Raw genomic sequence first — 13752 nt, 5'->3', positions numbered from 1 at the left:
CACATGAGCATGACTAGCCTGCTTGATGGACACCACATGTTGTCACACCCGCGACAAAAAGCTCCCTTTCACAATAAAATAATTATAAATAGAAAAGTAAATTATCGCTACGCGGATTCACATCAGCCCACGGCGTAAACACACGTAAAGATGAAGCAGGAAAACAGACATTTACAAGTCGCAAAGTCTTTAAAATTCACCTCATTATAAAACATCTAACATTCACATATAGGAGAGAAATCTAGTGGCGAAGTATCCGTGAAGCAAGCCTTCTCTGTAACCATAAACAACATTTCCACACGCGCGTAAAACCCCCGTTAAGCTTGACAAACCGAAACACAGATTATGTCCACGCAAGATTACTATCCACTCGTATTATAAGTATACAGGCTGTATCAAAATAAGCGTTAACAGAAAGGACAAGAAGTGTGTTTAAAGGTTCGCTCGTGTCCACCGTCCTGCAAGAATCAGGATTCCCAGCGCGCGACTGGAGAGGATCCGCTGTCCTTATATGGGCTGCGCTCGCCCTGCTCACACAAACAGCGCGTGAGATATTCCTCGTTCCCCGGAACCTCTGTTACCCCATCCATGTTTCAACTAAGCTGTCTGCCGTTACTGTACTACCAAAGAGGCTTGTTTGAACGTTTGTCACCAGCGTTTTGAACAGCACAAAGCGAAAACAGTGAAATAAGTTGGAAGCTGAAGAAAAGAGAACTGCGTAAAACGTGCTTAAACAAAACAACACATCGGCTATTTAATCTCTTTCCTGGCATAAAACACAATAAGGGTGTCGCCGATAATATAAACTTATTATGTTATATATTATATAATGAAATAGCGTTTTGTCAGCCCGTGTATTGCAGCAACAGTGTCCTATCGCTACCTGCTCCGAGTGAGCAAAAGAAAGAAAGAGCACACAAAACAGTTGCGTTCCCTCTCTCACACAAACACAATCTGATGTTTTTAACGTTTTCAATAAAAGCCAAGCTATATCTAAAGTGAATTTAATCCAAATAGTCAAAAACAACGAGTCTGTCGAGGTCCGCAATAACAATCAGGTAGCGTGTTTCCCACAGAAACAGGTCCGAGTTTGGTGGTGGGCTCAAAAACTCGACATAATGAAACTAAATCAATGAAAGCAGAGTCTAACAAGAGCTTTGAAGTCTGTTTAAATTAATAAAGAAGTGTAAAGTGGAGACAAAAGCTGCTCCGCTTATAACAGGGTGAGGTGCGTATAACGGTCTCCGGTGCAGCGAACCGCTAGGCGGAGAGAGAGACGCGACCCAGGTATAACGGTACACTACATAGGGCTCTAATACAGCGCTCACTTGCTACTTCCCAGCACTTTCAGTTACCAAAAACCGGACCAAACTTTTCGGTGAATTCACCGGGAGACTGAACAGCCTCTACACCGCTTCCCTGACAGAAAAGCTCCGCGTCGGAAGTACTTTTACTCACCGTTGTTCCTCCTCGGGTTCGCCTGCTTTCTGCGCTTACACCTGGGGCCATCCGCCATGATCCTTTCGTTGTGTCTAAATGCTGCCGGAGAGTCACCTCCTCTCTCACCCCCTCTCCCCCCTCCTCCTCCTCCTCCTCCCTCCACTTCACCTCCCCTTCTCCGCACCTGGTTTACGACACTCAGCTTTACGACATCACCTTCCCGCACCTCCCCGACCCACGTTGCCAGGACCATTCATAGTCAGTTGCTGGAAGTGAGAGGGATGACTGCATGTCCACTGTACCTGCCCAGGCGTATAGTCATGTGCCATGTGTTTAAAACACAGATACTATTTCTTAACACAGTAATAGGTACAAGGTAAAAGCAGGTGGTAGAAGTGTTTTTGTAATAGTTTCTGACATCACTGTATCTCAGTGACTGTACCTCATGCAGTTTGTTTATTCATACATTTTTAGTTTGTTTTATTTAATGAAAAATCATTCATGAATGATAATATTGTGCTGCATTTTCACTGTCTCTGTCTTACACACAAGTTATTGCATTATTAATTATTTTGTGACATAACCAGAGCACATAATCTAATGATCAGTTTCTTCGTATAACACATGTTGCTTAAAAGAAAATAAGGAAGACAGTGAGTCTGGGGTGCTCGGAGGTTCAAACAAAGTATGATGCAGGTGCTCTTTGGTGGTGAAGCAATTCAGAAGGAGCAAAAAAAACAAGGCACTCTTCTGCTAATAAAAAAATAAAATACCTTCATTCATTTGAATGAAGAAAATGCTAAAAGCAGGCGATTCATGTTTTTAAAAAAACGCTGAGTAAAGACATTTTACAACCCAACTTTGACCTGCCGACCTGTTGTCCACATGTCATTCATATGGATGTGTTTGTGTGTTTGTAGCACAGTAGGATATCAGCACAGCAGACAGGGTGTGTGTGTGTGTGGTGTGTGTGTGTGTTAGAGAAAAGAGGAGGTCATGAGACTGTCATCACAGATTCAATCCTGTATCTGAAGAAAGAAGCTGCTGTTCTCCTGCGCGGGGCTCTCTGCAGCGATGAAGAACAGGGAGCAGACAAACCTCCACACACACAAAGACACACACACACGCCACTTAAGGCTCTGTGTAAATAGAAAGGAAAAATCCAGGATCACATGTTTGAGGTGAATTCTTTTGGAGACCTGTAGTGAAAGGAAAGATGAAGTTTGGCGCAGAATGAGGTGATGCTTCAGGTCCCATGACATGCAATTATAGGTCAGAGGAAGCACCAGTTGCTGCGAGGCTGTGGCTATTCTTACAGCAGAAGACTCTAAGGTTTCTGGTGCCTGGACCTCTGGTATGTGAGATGTTGTCATCCTTCAGTCTATTGTGGCAGCAAGACGGTTTAACCTAGTTTTACCTCAAGTTGCGTGTCCCGTATCTTCAAGACAGAGGCTCATCTTGTGATGTCTTTGTGATATATTTGAACTACAACTCCAATATTCGATTACATAACCATCGACTAGATATAATGTCAAACAGCCTTATGTCCTCTTTGCAGGGCAATCAGCTTATCATTCAGCTACATGTGACAGCTTGTATACATAGGATGGCAGATCTGTGTCCTGAATAATTCAGTAGCAGCAGAGCGGCCCCGCTCTCAGGGCAGGCTGCCCAGACACAGAGTAATAGCTTTAGCATAAACAACACCTCCAAACTTGCTCCAGGTGGCCTCTTCTACCAATAGACAGCCCGAGAGGGACACGATGAGTGAGAGGATGGGCTTGGACTCTCTCTCTCTCTTGAAGAAAAAGGCCCCAGAAACAGTCTACATCAGCAGAGATCAATGATGAGACGCTATGCTAACCGTGCAGCCGTAGCGATGTTCCCTGCACACACAGCCTGGAAAAATAGGATGCTCGCTATCCAATGGAAAGTCCAATCTTTTCCCATTTTCCTTGGATCCTGCCGCTGTTAGCATGAAGTCATTTTTCAGCGTCTGTGGAAAACAAAGAATAACAATTATACGACCACTGGTAATACGAAATAGCCTGGAGACGTCTCTGATGTGTTTCAGAGGGACTGGAGTAAAACGAGGTGATTTGTTTTCTCTGGCAAAAGTCTGTGTAATTTGTACCGGAGCAACTTTTTACGCCCGCAGATGAGAGAGACATGGAGATGCTGAGGGCTGCACCTTTAAAGTCGATGATTCAGATCATAAGTCAAGAAGACCCCATGTTGGGCTTTTAGTTGTGTTTTAAGTCCACATGGAGCAGAGCAGAACTAGGAAGTAAAATTTCCAAAACAAGTCAAGGCTTTTAATATTCACGAAATTACCAGGAGCCGAAAAGCGACGTCCTCCATGCTGCTTACCAAAAAGTATAATGTAAGTTCTGTGTGCGTTCTGTTGTTTACTAACCCTGTTTCCAGCGTGTTTATGACGTCAGACGCAGCAGAAAAGTGACCAAAAAGAGTACACTCCACTGGCAATGGGAAAAGAGACAATCAGCATTTATTAGCGGGTCTTCCCAGGTCTGAAAAACCTGCGTCAACGTGCTAATTTTGGTGGGAATGAGGTAATAAAGTAGCTTCATGTAAACATCAGTGTCTTTCAAAGGTTCTGCAGAGGTCAGGAGGGGCTGTGAGCAGAGCTGCCGCCAACTTGTTACCTGCTATGCTTGTTTTTGTATTTAAAATCCCTTAATTTTTAATCGTTTAAGAGGTTTTAACCAGAAGTCGAATTATCCTCCTCCTCTGTGAAAAAAAGAAAGGAGCCATTGATTAAAAAAAAACACTGAATAAAGCAGCTTCATATTAAAATGAAGTGCTATGATGTTTTTTGGGGGGGTTGCAAGCTGAGCTGATGCTAACTTTAGCTTAATAATTTCATACATCCTTTATTAATCAAATGATGTGGATAAGAACTAGGTGAAGCAACTTGAAAATGTAAGAAAATCGTTCTCTTTGTTCTCTTGTTTCTTCCCAGATATCCAGACAGTGCTGCATGTGTGACGTCCACGGTTGGCGCCGGTTGTAACTCTTGATTTTCCTGGCTGACGGTCGCTTTCCTTTTCAGACTGTTTGCTTCATCTGAGCGTCGAATTTGTTTCTTTTTCTTTGGATTTTCACTTCTTGTTGAAGTTGTATCTGTAGTCGTCCATCTTTTCTTTGTTTGTTCAGCCATAGTAGATTACTGTTTACTCGCAACGCTTGCAGAGACCGGAAAAGTAGCCGCTTAGCTCCGCCTACCCTCTCTGGCAGTCCAACCACTGCTGGCTGATGGAAAACGCGTCCCTATGGGCACCGCTTAAGTTGCACCAGATGCCCAGTCTGTAATAGTGCTAATGCAAAGGCTTTCATCAGTGGGCAATAGGCTCAATCACCGTTGTGTTACCTCATGCGGCGATAGATTAAAAGACATTTATTTAAATGAAAATCTTCGATGTTATCACTTTAAATGTTTAAATGTCTATATGAGAGTCGATGCTTATGTAAAACACTAATAAACAAACGTTTTAACGCTCGAGTAGTCGAAGCTCCGTATTAAACATTTCTAGTCGGTTGAGATGCTTGTTAGATAGACGCAGGCTTCCTGATGACCCCTCTGAGATTTGGATTAATTCCGGGTCAGAGAAGTCAACTACAAAACATTGATTTAATTTAATAAAAACGGCCACCTTACACTTCAAATAATACTTCAGCTAATAAAGACCGATGCAGGATTTTATCCCTTCAAACTCAGGTGCTATTCACCTGAGTAATGACATCAGCAATAAAACATTGAGATTGTCTTAACTAAAGTGGGCCATGAAATACAATCAAAGCCTGACTCCAGCTCTTCCTATGGGGAGTTGAAACTGAGGCGAGGCGGGGGGGAGAGAGTGAGGGATAAGCAGCCATCCTCCACTACATTAAGGGATCATGCTGCTCCCTGAAAATGAGTATTGATCCTCTTAGGTCCAGGATCGTTTAGGAGATTAATGTGAGTAGTGGTTGAGCTCCACGGTGCTCCACACAGGACCAGGGGATCAGCACAGTGGGACGGCCGAGCCGAAGCAGCCTATCGGGGGAGAGGGGACAGAGGGGCTGGTGTGCAGATGAGGATGGGAGGGGGCAGCTCCGTCCTGTACCTCTGCTGGCTCTGTGCCATCTGGGCTGTTTGCTAAGAGAATCAGCTGGACGTCTAGGGGTCAGATGGATGGGTAAGAGAAAAAAGGGAGAAGGCATGAGGGTGTAAAATCGGAAAAGTCTGAGGGAAAAAGCTCAGAGTGTCTGAAGCCGGCAGGATGGATGGAAAGAAAGCAAGCGAGCGAATAAAGGAAACGAGAGTAAAAGAGAGGAACAGAAAGTGCAAAGGGAGGATGACGGAAAAGGTACACCCTGCCCTGCTCCAAATAGAGAGGAGAAGCAGGAGGCCGTGGCAGTGATAGAGAGAGGCACAGCAAAGACTAAACTGCTTAATCTCTCCCAAGAGACGGCAGCTAAATGTGAGGTCCTCCTCCTCCTCTTTCCACAGACCAGCAACCCCCACACAACACTATCACCGCCATGGCACTCTGCTCAGCTGCAGCCAGGGCATTAAACCAGAGAAAAGATACACACACACACACTTTAAAAGTGCTCAGGTGGAGCCGACATTGCAACTGATACTGTGGAGAAGAGACAGGATCAATTTCAGCCGAGAAATGGAGCAACACTGCACAAAACGAGCTGTGAGAATGAGCCCAGTTTGAAGAGAAAGTCGGGCTGTGACTTATAAATTCTGCTTTTTTAACAAACCAGCTCACAGCAAACAAACAGATCTTATTGCAAGCCTGAGAATTTTCTCATGTGTCTCTCTCTGGAGGTCAAGTCGGCCCCTTGGGGGAACTCCAGAAACAAATATCAGCTGAAGTATTCAACAGCAGTAGAATACATGCAGTCAGACTCTGAGAGCCAACAATGCAATGTTTTGAGCACAAGATGTCAATCTCTCGGTTTTCCTTCAACAAACCGGAGTATTCTCGACTCATTTCCTTCTTCTTCTATGGATTTTTTCTCAAGGCAGGAAGGAGCTGACACACTTGTTGGAGGGAACCACACCCTAAACATCTTAGTCAGAGGGAAAGGTGAACAGGACAGAACCAAAACACTATTCACATATCAAAAGTGCAGTTAAATGATAGATTTTCTGGCTGTTTAAAGTCTTGAAAAATCACCCTGCTGATGTTAGTAGGTATGAACTAACAACTTTAAAAACTGCAAGCATGGAGGAATGTTGTGGTGGTCTCTTAACAGTACAAGTGCATTTACTGAATTACTGTACTTAAGCACAAATTTGAGGTAAAGTACTTGCACTTAACTTGGGTATTTGACCACAAGTATGTATCATTAAATTGCCTTGCCTTGCCTTAACCAACTAGTAAGAACATTCACATGATATTCTGTAATATTTGACAATGTAGCAGTTACATAGGCCTTTTGTTGATTTGAAGACCTCCAGTGAAAATCAACTGTGTAACCTTGTAAACCATGTGGTTTTCATGTGCTACGAGACATATCAGGGACAACATCAGCAGTCATCTCCATGGCTGGGCCTGTCTACTTTTACACTGCAGTGTACCAAGATTCAGATTGGCAGGTTTGAGATGTCACAAACCTAAGGAGCCAATCCCGTTAATGGACGGGGTGACGCTATGCTACGCACCCGCCAACCCGGGTAACTCATTCACTCCTACTAGCCACTTTGGCGGGTGGCATTCTATTTTTCTTCAGTAAGGAGGCTGCATTTAAGTTTTTAATTCGGGATGATCCCGAATCGTCACGAGGGAGAGACAGATCCCGAACCAACGCGGGTCAGAGAGAGATGATCCAGAGTGTGATCTACAAGCTTTGAACTTATAATAATGTGAACCAGCAGTGAGCAGCGCAGTGATGACATTGATCTGTGTGTGTTTCTCATGCTCTGCCCCTGGCTCTATAGGGTCGTGATTTGTCCTGTATTTCCTTGAACAACCTTAATAAAGTGTAAACCTCGTCTCCGTTGTGAATGAGATGAGCTGGAGGAGGTCCACGTGTAATTTACCAAGAGTTTGTCATCATGCCGCTCGGGGAGGAGACAGACGTTAGGAGAGGAGCAGATCTGTGTGTGTTTCTCATGCTCTGTACCCGCCTCAAGAACATTGAACATATCACGTCAATTCAGTCCGTACTCAATTACGTCATCGTTATTTCTGCAAACTCACTACTGACTGCTTACGTTAACGTTACTACTACTAATGACTACATTTCAAGCTTGCTAAGTTTCAACAAGTTTCCACTTAACGATGGCAGAGACGTGTTTTGTTTTCGGCTGTAATTTCACCAAAGCAGAAACGTAGCACGTAGTGGGCGGGGCCTAAGCAGATTCAGGAATTTTAAATGAGGGAGAAGGAGGAGATTCCTTGGGAGGATTTTAAAAAACTAATTAAACGTACTTTGCAGAAAAAACATATCATACACAATTTATTATTTCAAGCAGAGCATTTTATATGTCCTAAAACATGACTTTAGCTGCTCTTTAGGTTCTTTCACTTTTACCATATTCACTTATGTAAATTAATAATTCAATTATAATTAATTTCAATCTTTGCTCATAATTTGAACAGCATGGGAGGCTTCTTTCACTTGCATTTATCAGACAGGGTAAGTGTTAATAAATATGCCATCGAAGTGCATTATGGGAGGTGTAGGATTTTTAGTTCTTGACACATCTTTTTGCAACTGCTGCTTTTATGGCCCTTGTGAGTCCCCAAATGTCATAGATGTACAGTACTACATTTGTGCAGGACCCCTGAAAGGCGGTGGTGGAGGATATGTTGGGCTTGGGGGGCAGAGTTTGAGACCCTGAGCAGCTACATAATATCAGCTGGCTTGATGACACAGCAGGTCTTTGAGAACCTCAGTTTGTTATGCTGTAAGTCTTCTTGGTAAATTATAATTGCACGGCCATGGTGACCAAAATCGTGTCCCATGGTGAAAAGTCCCAAGCCCAACCCAAGATAACCCTAATGACATAATCGGGGTTACTTTTCTCAGACTGTGGAAAGCTTCTCCAGAGCCAAAGAAGACTTTAAAGAGATGTTTTCACAGGCTGAGTTGGACTGCCTGACAAATAAACTGATTTTTTATATTTTAAAGCAGCGTGGAGTTCCTTTAATCCAAAGCAAAACTGGAGAGAACAAAAATTTCCTTTATTTTCTTCCTCCTTTTTTCTTCACTTTATGAGTCCAAAATTAAAATTAGATAATAACTCTCAGGGAGGACAACAGGGATGGAGAAGCCTCCTCTGATGCTTTGAGTTACACAAACAAACACAAACTCCCCCGCTCCCATGATTCCACAGGGGTGGGTGGCCACGGGGCTGAGAGCTCCTGACCTGTGGATGAACGTAATGCTGCCTGTCTCCTCGGCAGGCCAAGATATATACTTGTTTTGGCTAGCTGGACGTGTGTGTAAAGTTATCCCAACACATGCATGCACACACACATGAATACACGCACACACAACCTCAGGGCCTCAGACAGGCTTGCCCCCGTCTTCCCCCTCCTCTTGTGACTTTCAAAAGGAGACAGCCATCCTCTGCACGGCCCAGTGTAAATTTATACTGTATTTATTGGAGCGCCTGTTGCATTTTACTGTTCATTTGTCCTTGCGGCTGGAACAGCATTTGTGCGCTCTGCAAAGACGTCAGACTCAGGCTGTCAAGGCGTTATTTTTGGAGGCATCTTCTCTTGCTGTTGAAACCAGTGTGTGGTGAAGTGATACGTGTGAGCTGAGGTGTTCTGCAGTGAGAGGATGAGCTTGAAATGTGGAACTATTTTAGGCTCCTAGCTTAAACACGTTTGCCTAATTCTTACCTGAATTAAATTTAAATTGGACTTGTTTCATTTTTTTAAATTGTTTAACATTTTATGAGATATCAGTCTTTAAGTTGGAGGTGAAATACATTTCATGATGCAGTGCTGCAGACATTACAAAATGGCCAGAGTGTCAAGCTATGGGCTGCACGGTGGTGCAGTGGTTAGCACCGTCGCCTCACAGCAAGAAGGTTCCTAGTTCAAAATCTGTGTTGGGATGTAGGGGGCCTTTCTGTGGGAAGTTTGCATGCTCTCCTTGTGCATGTGTGGGTTCTCCGGCTTCCTCCCACATTACAAAGACATGCTCATGAGGTTAACTGCTGACTCTAAAATTGCCTGTAGGTGTGAATGTGAGTGTGAAAGGTTGTCTGTCTCTATGTGTCAGCCCTGTGATTGACTTGTGACCATTCCAGGATGTAACCCCGCCTCTCGTCCAATGAGAGCTGGGAAAGGCTCCAGCCTCCCCGCCACTTTTTTATCACAAAATAACCAAATGTAAACGAAATACATTAAATGACCAAGACCTCTTAGGACTACAATACATGGTGGTGGCAGCTACAGTGTTAAATTACACGCTGGCACCACATGACGATTTTTGCAATACAGTTGCAGTTTGGTTATTTTAGGCCCCAAAACGACTTGGTTGGATGTAGATATAAAGATTGTGGTTTGGGTTCAAATAAGCACTTAGGTCAGTATAGTTATGTACAGAAGACTTAAGCAGACATGCATCCATACATTTTTCTAACTTTGTTTTCCCGTGATATCGAGTAATTTCAGTTGTTTTCTTGAGACCGTAACGTCACATGATCATAACTTGTATCCCCAGAGCTGCAAAAGCACCAAACAAACATAGAAACAGGTCTTAACTTAGCTCATTAGTGTGGGCAGTGGCCGCATGGCATGTCCTGGTCTGTAATATCACAGTGAGCAGACTATTGTTTGGTTTTCTAGATCCTATTCTCACAAGAAAGCAAGCTTTGTTATCCCGAGATAAAGAGAAAAATAAGTCTACACCTCGAGAAAACAACCAGAAATTACCTCTCTTATCTCTTCTTAAAACTGAGTAAATAAAATGTATGAATGCATGTCTGCTTAAGGCTTCCGTAGTTTTGTATGATTAAGTAATTTTACAAATATTACAGGAGGAAAAGTATACAGGTCAAATTAGACGTTCTATTTCAACATGTAATCTTCACATATTGCATGGCAACACTACGTAACACAGTGTGAAGAAGTCCTGGTCATTGCATGTGTATCTGAGAAACCACACAGCAATGAAATCAACCTTGTTTACAGCGTGCACCGTGGACTATAATGGGGACAGTGTTTCTGTAAAGAGTTGTAGCTATTGACTTTTTTAAAGCTGCATTATTGATTTGGATCAGCTGGTGCAAACATCACACAGACATATCCTTTAAAGTTGTTATGTTAATGTGGTGGCGAAATTGCATTATTACTCATGCATGAGATACAGAGAAACGTTGGCGTCAATTTGGAATCATGTTTTTCGCCACCGGGTGAATTTAAGTCCGATACTCTATTCTGAGCTCTATTTACATCTGGTCCCACTCCTTTAATTAGCTCTATCTGCTAAATGCTAAACATAATGTAATTGCTAACATCGTATGCTTGTTGGTGCTGGGGACGTAGTGTACAGTAGGTTTTATGAGAGCTGTAGACAAGCTGTAGTAATGCAGTGTTGGTTGATAATTATCTGCAGGCTTGTAACATCACGCTACCATTTTCACATTAAATTATATGTATTTGATCTATTGTCAAACAAACACATCATTAGTGAAGCTCTAAATGTATTAGTGTTGTGCTACGAGCAAACTGAAAATCTATTCTCCCACATTGTATTTGAGTGGAGGCAGAAATGTCAGAGATTAAGTCAGCAAACTGAAACATTGGCAAACAAAACCACAGCGATCTGCGCTGCTAAATGCCACCTGAGGTTACTGAGAATTTAAACATTTCATTTAATAGCAGAGTTTTTTATTTTGACTTCCTCTTCATTTGGCAAAAATAACCCGTGGCAGCTCACAAAATGATTGATGTGACCTTTTAGTGCACACTAATAGGCTGCATGAGTGTATTCGTGTTTGCATCACATCATTTCCTTTACAAGGTAAGCTAACACATCAGAGACTGTGTAGTTATACAGGTATAATGGTGAGTCTCCACCAGTGAATAGCGCGTGGGTGGTTTATGTTTGTGTGTGTGCGCGTGTTTCAATCTGTGATAGGCCGCTGCTGTTTTCACTGGATGAATATGAATACCACACACCTACTCTTTTCCCACACACACTCACCGAACATCAGAACATTTCTCTCTGTACATGAAAAGCGGCGGAGCACTATAAATGAACATCCAAAATGCCAGCCAATTACTATGGTGTCCCTTTGCTCAACCTCTCCATATTAAACCCCGGTTGTCAAACAGATTGTCTCCGGTGCTCCGAGCAGCCCGCCGCGGTGAAACAGTTTTCATTAAGGGAGGATTGCCATGGGCCTTAGGCTGGCGGCTTAATGTAATTTCACAGCTCAGCGTCCGTGCGGCCACTTCAGGCTCCAACAATGGCCACCCACACCTTTACAAGAGCCAGCAAGAGGTGCTGAAAGGGTGACGGGCTGCTAGTAACTTTTAGGAGCGAAAGGGGAGCCCCAAAATGAAATTCCAGCACAGGAAATGAGTGCAATAATAACATAACAGCCAGTAAGGCTTTGGAAATAAACATGAACAGAGATAGTCCTCATTTAGTGTTTGTAATGAAAGCGTTCAGGAACTCACTGAGCAGTGTTACGTTCTGTAATCTGATGTGGAAAGTCCTAAAGAAAAGAAGTGGGAGTCTTGCAGTTAGATTATGGAAATGATCAGTGATGCTTTCCAAGATTTGGTTTAAAGACTGAATTCTTTTAAAGCTTTTCCTGGAGGTATTTAAAAGGACAGTATTATGTTTGGAATATAGGGTAATGTTCATTTTGGAGGCCTAAAAACTCAATGTGCGTGCATCTCTGCTGAGTATAACTATATGCATGTGATTAGAAAGATGTAAATAAGGACAGAACTTCTGTTAAGTATGATGTAACTTATAAGGTATAACAGTTACTCATACGTCTCATGTGTGCAGACTTAAACACGTGTATTTTAACTGCTCAACCCCAATCACCTCGTCGAGTATTCACCCCAAAGGTGTAAGCTAAGCACGCTCCAAAAGTCCCTATCAGAAACATGTGGACAGCATCACACATCAATGTGACATCTGGACAAAACTGAAAGTGAGATACATGAGTGTTTCATTTTCATGTTTTACAACTGCAGAAAGTACAAGAGGGGCCTTAACTTCATGGCTCCAAAGATCTCAGAAGAGCAACAAAGCTGGGCTTTTAGAAACCACATGCACAACCGTAGGACACACTCTGAACTCAGCCCAGACATTCAGCAAGGAAACATAAAATATTAACTGTAATTTGTACCTTCCTTCGTTCTCCTGTATTTCCGCTGACTCTATTTTCCACATTTTTCTTTCTCTTCCCTGAGAGGAGATGTTTGGAGGAGTTGGGTTTCTATCACTGAGTCAAATGAGAAGATGTTTATCAACCTAATGTTTGAACGTTGAGCAAATAACCGTTTGACACAAATATTCCTTTGAGAGTTTGAGATTGATACTGTTCTCTCGTCTATTATAAAAATTTGAAGCTCAAGCCATCAGCTGCATTAAATAGTTTAAAGAAGGTTTATGTGGTAGACTGTTTATTTGTCAGGAGTAGTGACTATGGATACCTGGAGCATTATCATCACTGCAAGTTTTCCAGACTAGAACTAGAATCGACTCCAGTTATGTGACATTATTACACGGCTGTGTTAAATACTTGATTCTGATTGGTTAGTTACGGCATTCCGAGGTCTGTTATTTCTCCATAACAGGCCGTTGCTATGAAGAACAGACCGTTGCTAGGGATGCAGCTCTAATCACACAATCCAGAGGACAAACTTTAATCATATCAATCGCCGAAAGAAGTCCGGTAAATTTGACGTCCGTCTGTTTACAGAGGAAAAACAAAATAAAAGAGACAAAACAGCGGAGAGAAAGCAAGGTTGTTATCGCCGAGGAACCCCTTCAGGGTGAGAGAAGGCCTGCTCACTTTACATTATCCCTTACGTAACTGTTTCTGCCAAGAAATAGTCCGGTTTGGAATCCCTTGTAAGAGCACAAATCAATTTTACACTTGTAATTGTAATAGTTAAACAAACAAGATAATGTTTGTTTGGAGAGCTTGAGAGGTAATTCCTGTCAAGCTAAGCTAAGCTAACTGGCTGCGGAAATAAATATAACGGACAACTAACTAAATGTCTATTTATTTAATTATGTATACTTCGAGGAATAGTTTGACATTTAGAGCTGAAGTCAGGGCATGCTTAGCCTAGCCTAACA

At 42.6% G+C, this 13752-nt stretch overlaps 1 protein-coding gene across 1 annotated transcript in view; it reads right to left on the bottom strand.

Moving 5' to 3' along the window:
• zeb1b (zinc finger E-box binding homeobox 1b) overlaps positions 1-1569 on the bottom strand; it is a 58649-nt gene extending 57080 nt beyond the window's left edge. The window contains exon 1 of the mRNA XM_069667190.1: positions 1459-1569. Coding sequence (XP_069523291.1) covers positions 1459-1516 — 58 coding nt within the window. The 5' untranslated portion in view covers positions 1517-1569. The remainder of the gene's footprint in view (positions 1-1458) is intronic.
• Positions 1570-13752: the final 12183 nt, after the last annotated feature.

This window comes from Semicossyphus pulcher, unplaced genomic scaffold, assembly GCF_022749685.1.
Source record: "Semicossyphus pulcher isolate SPU_LCO1_2020_fin unplaced genomic scaffold, fSemPul1.0.p SCAF_18, whole genome shotgun sequence".
In the NCBI taxonomy this organism is placed as follows: Eukaryota; Metazoa; Chordata; class Actinopteri; order Labriformes; family Labridae; genus Semicossyphus; species Semicossyphus pulcher.
Note: the sequence above shows the minus strand (reverse complement) of the source record. Positions and strands in the feature narration are given on the sequence as shown.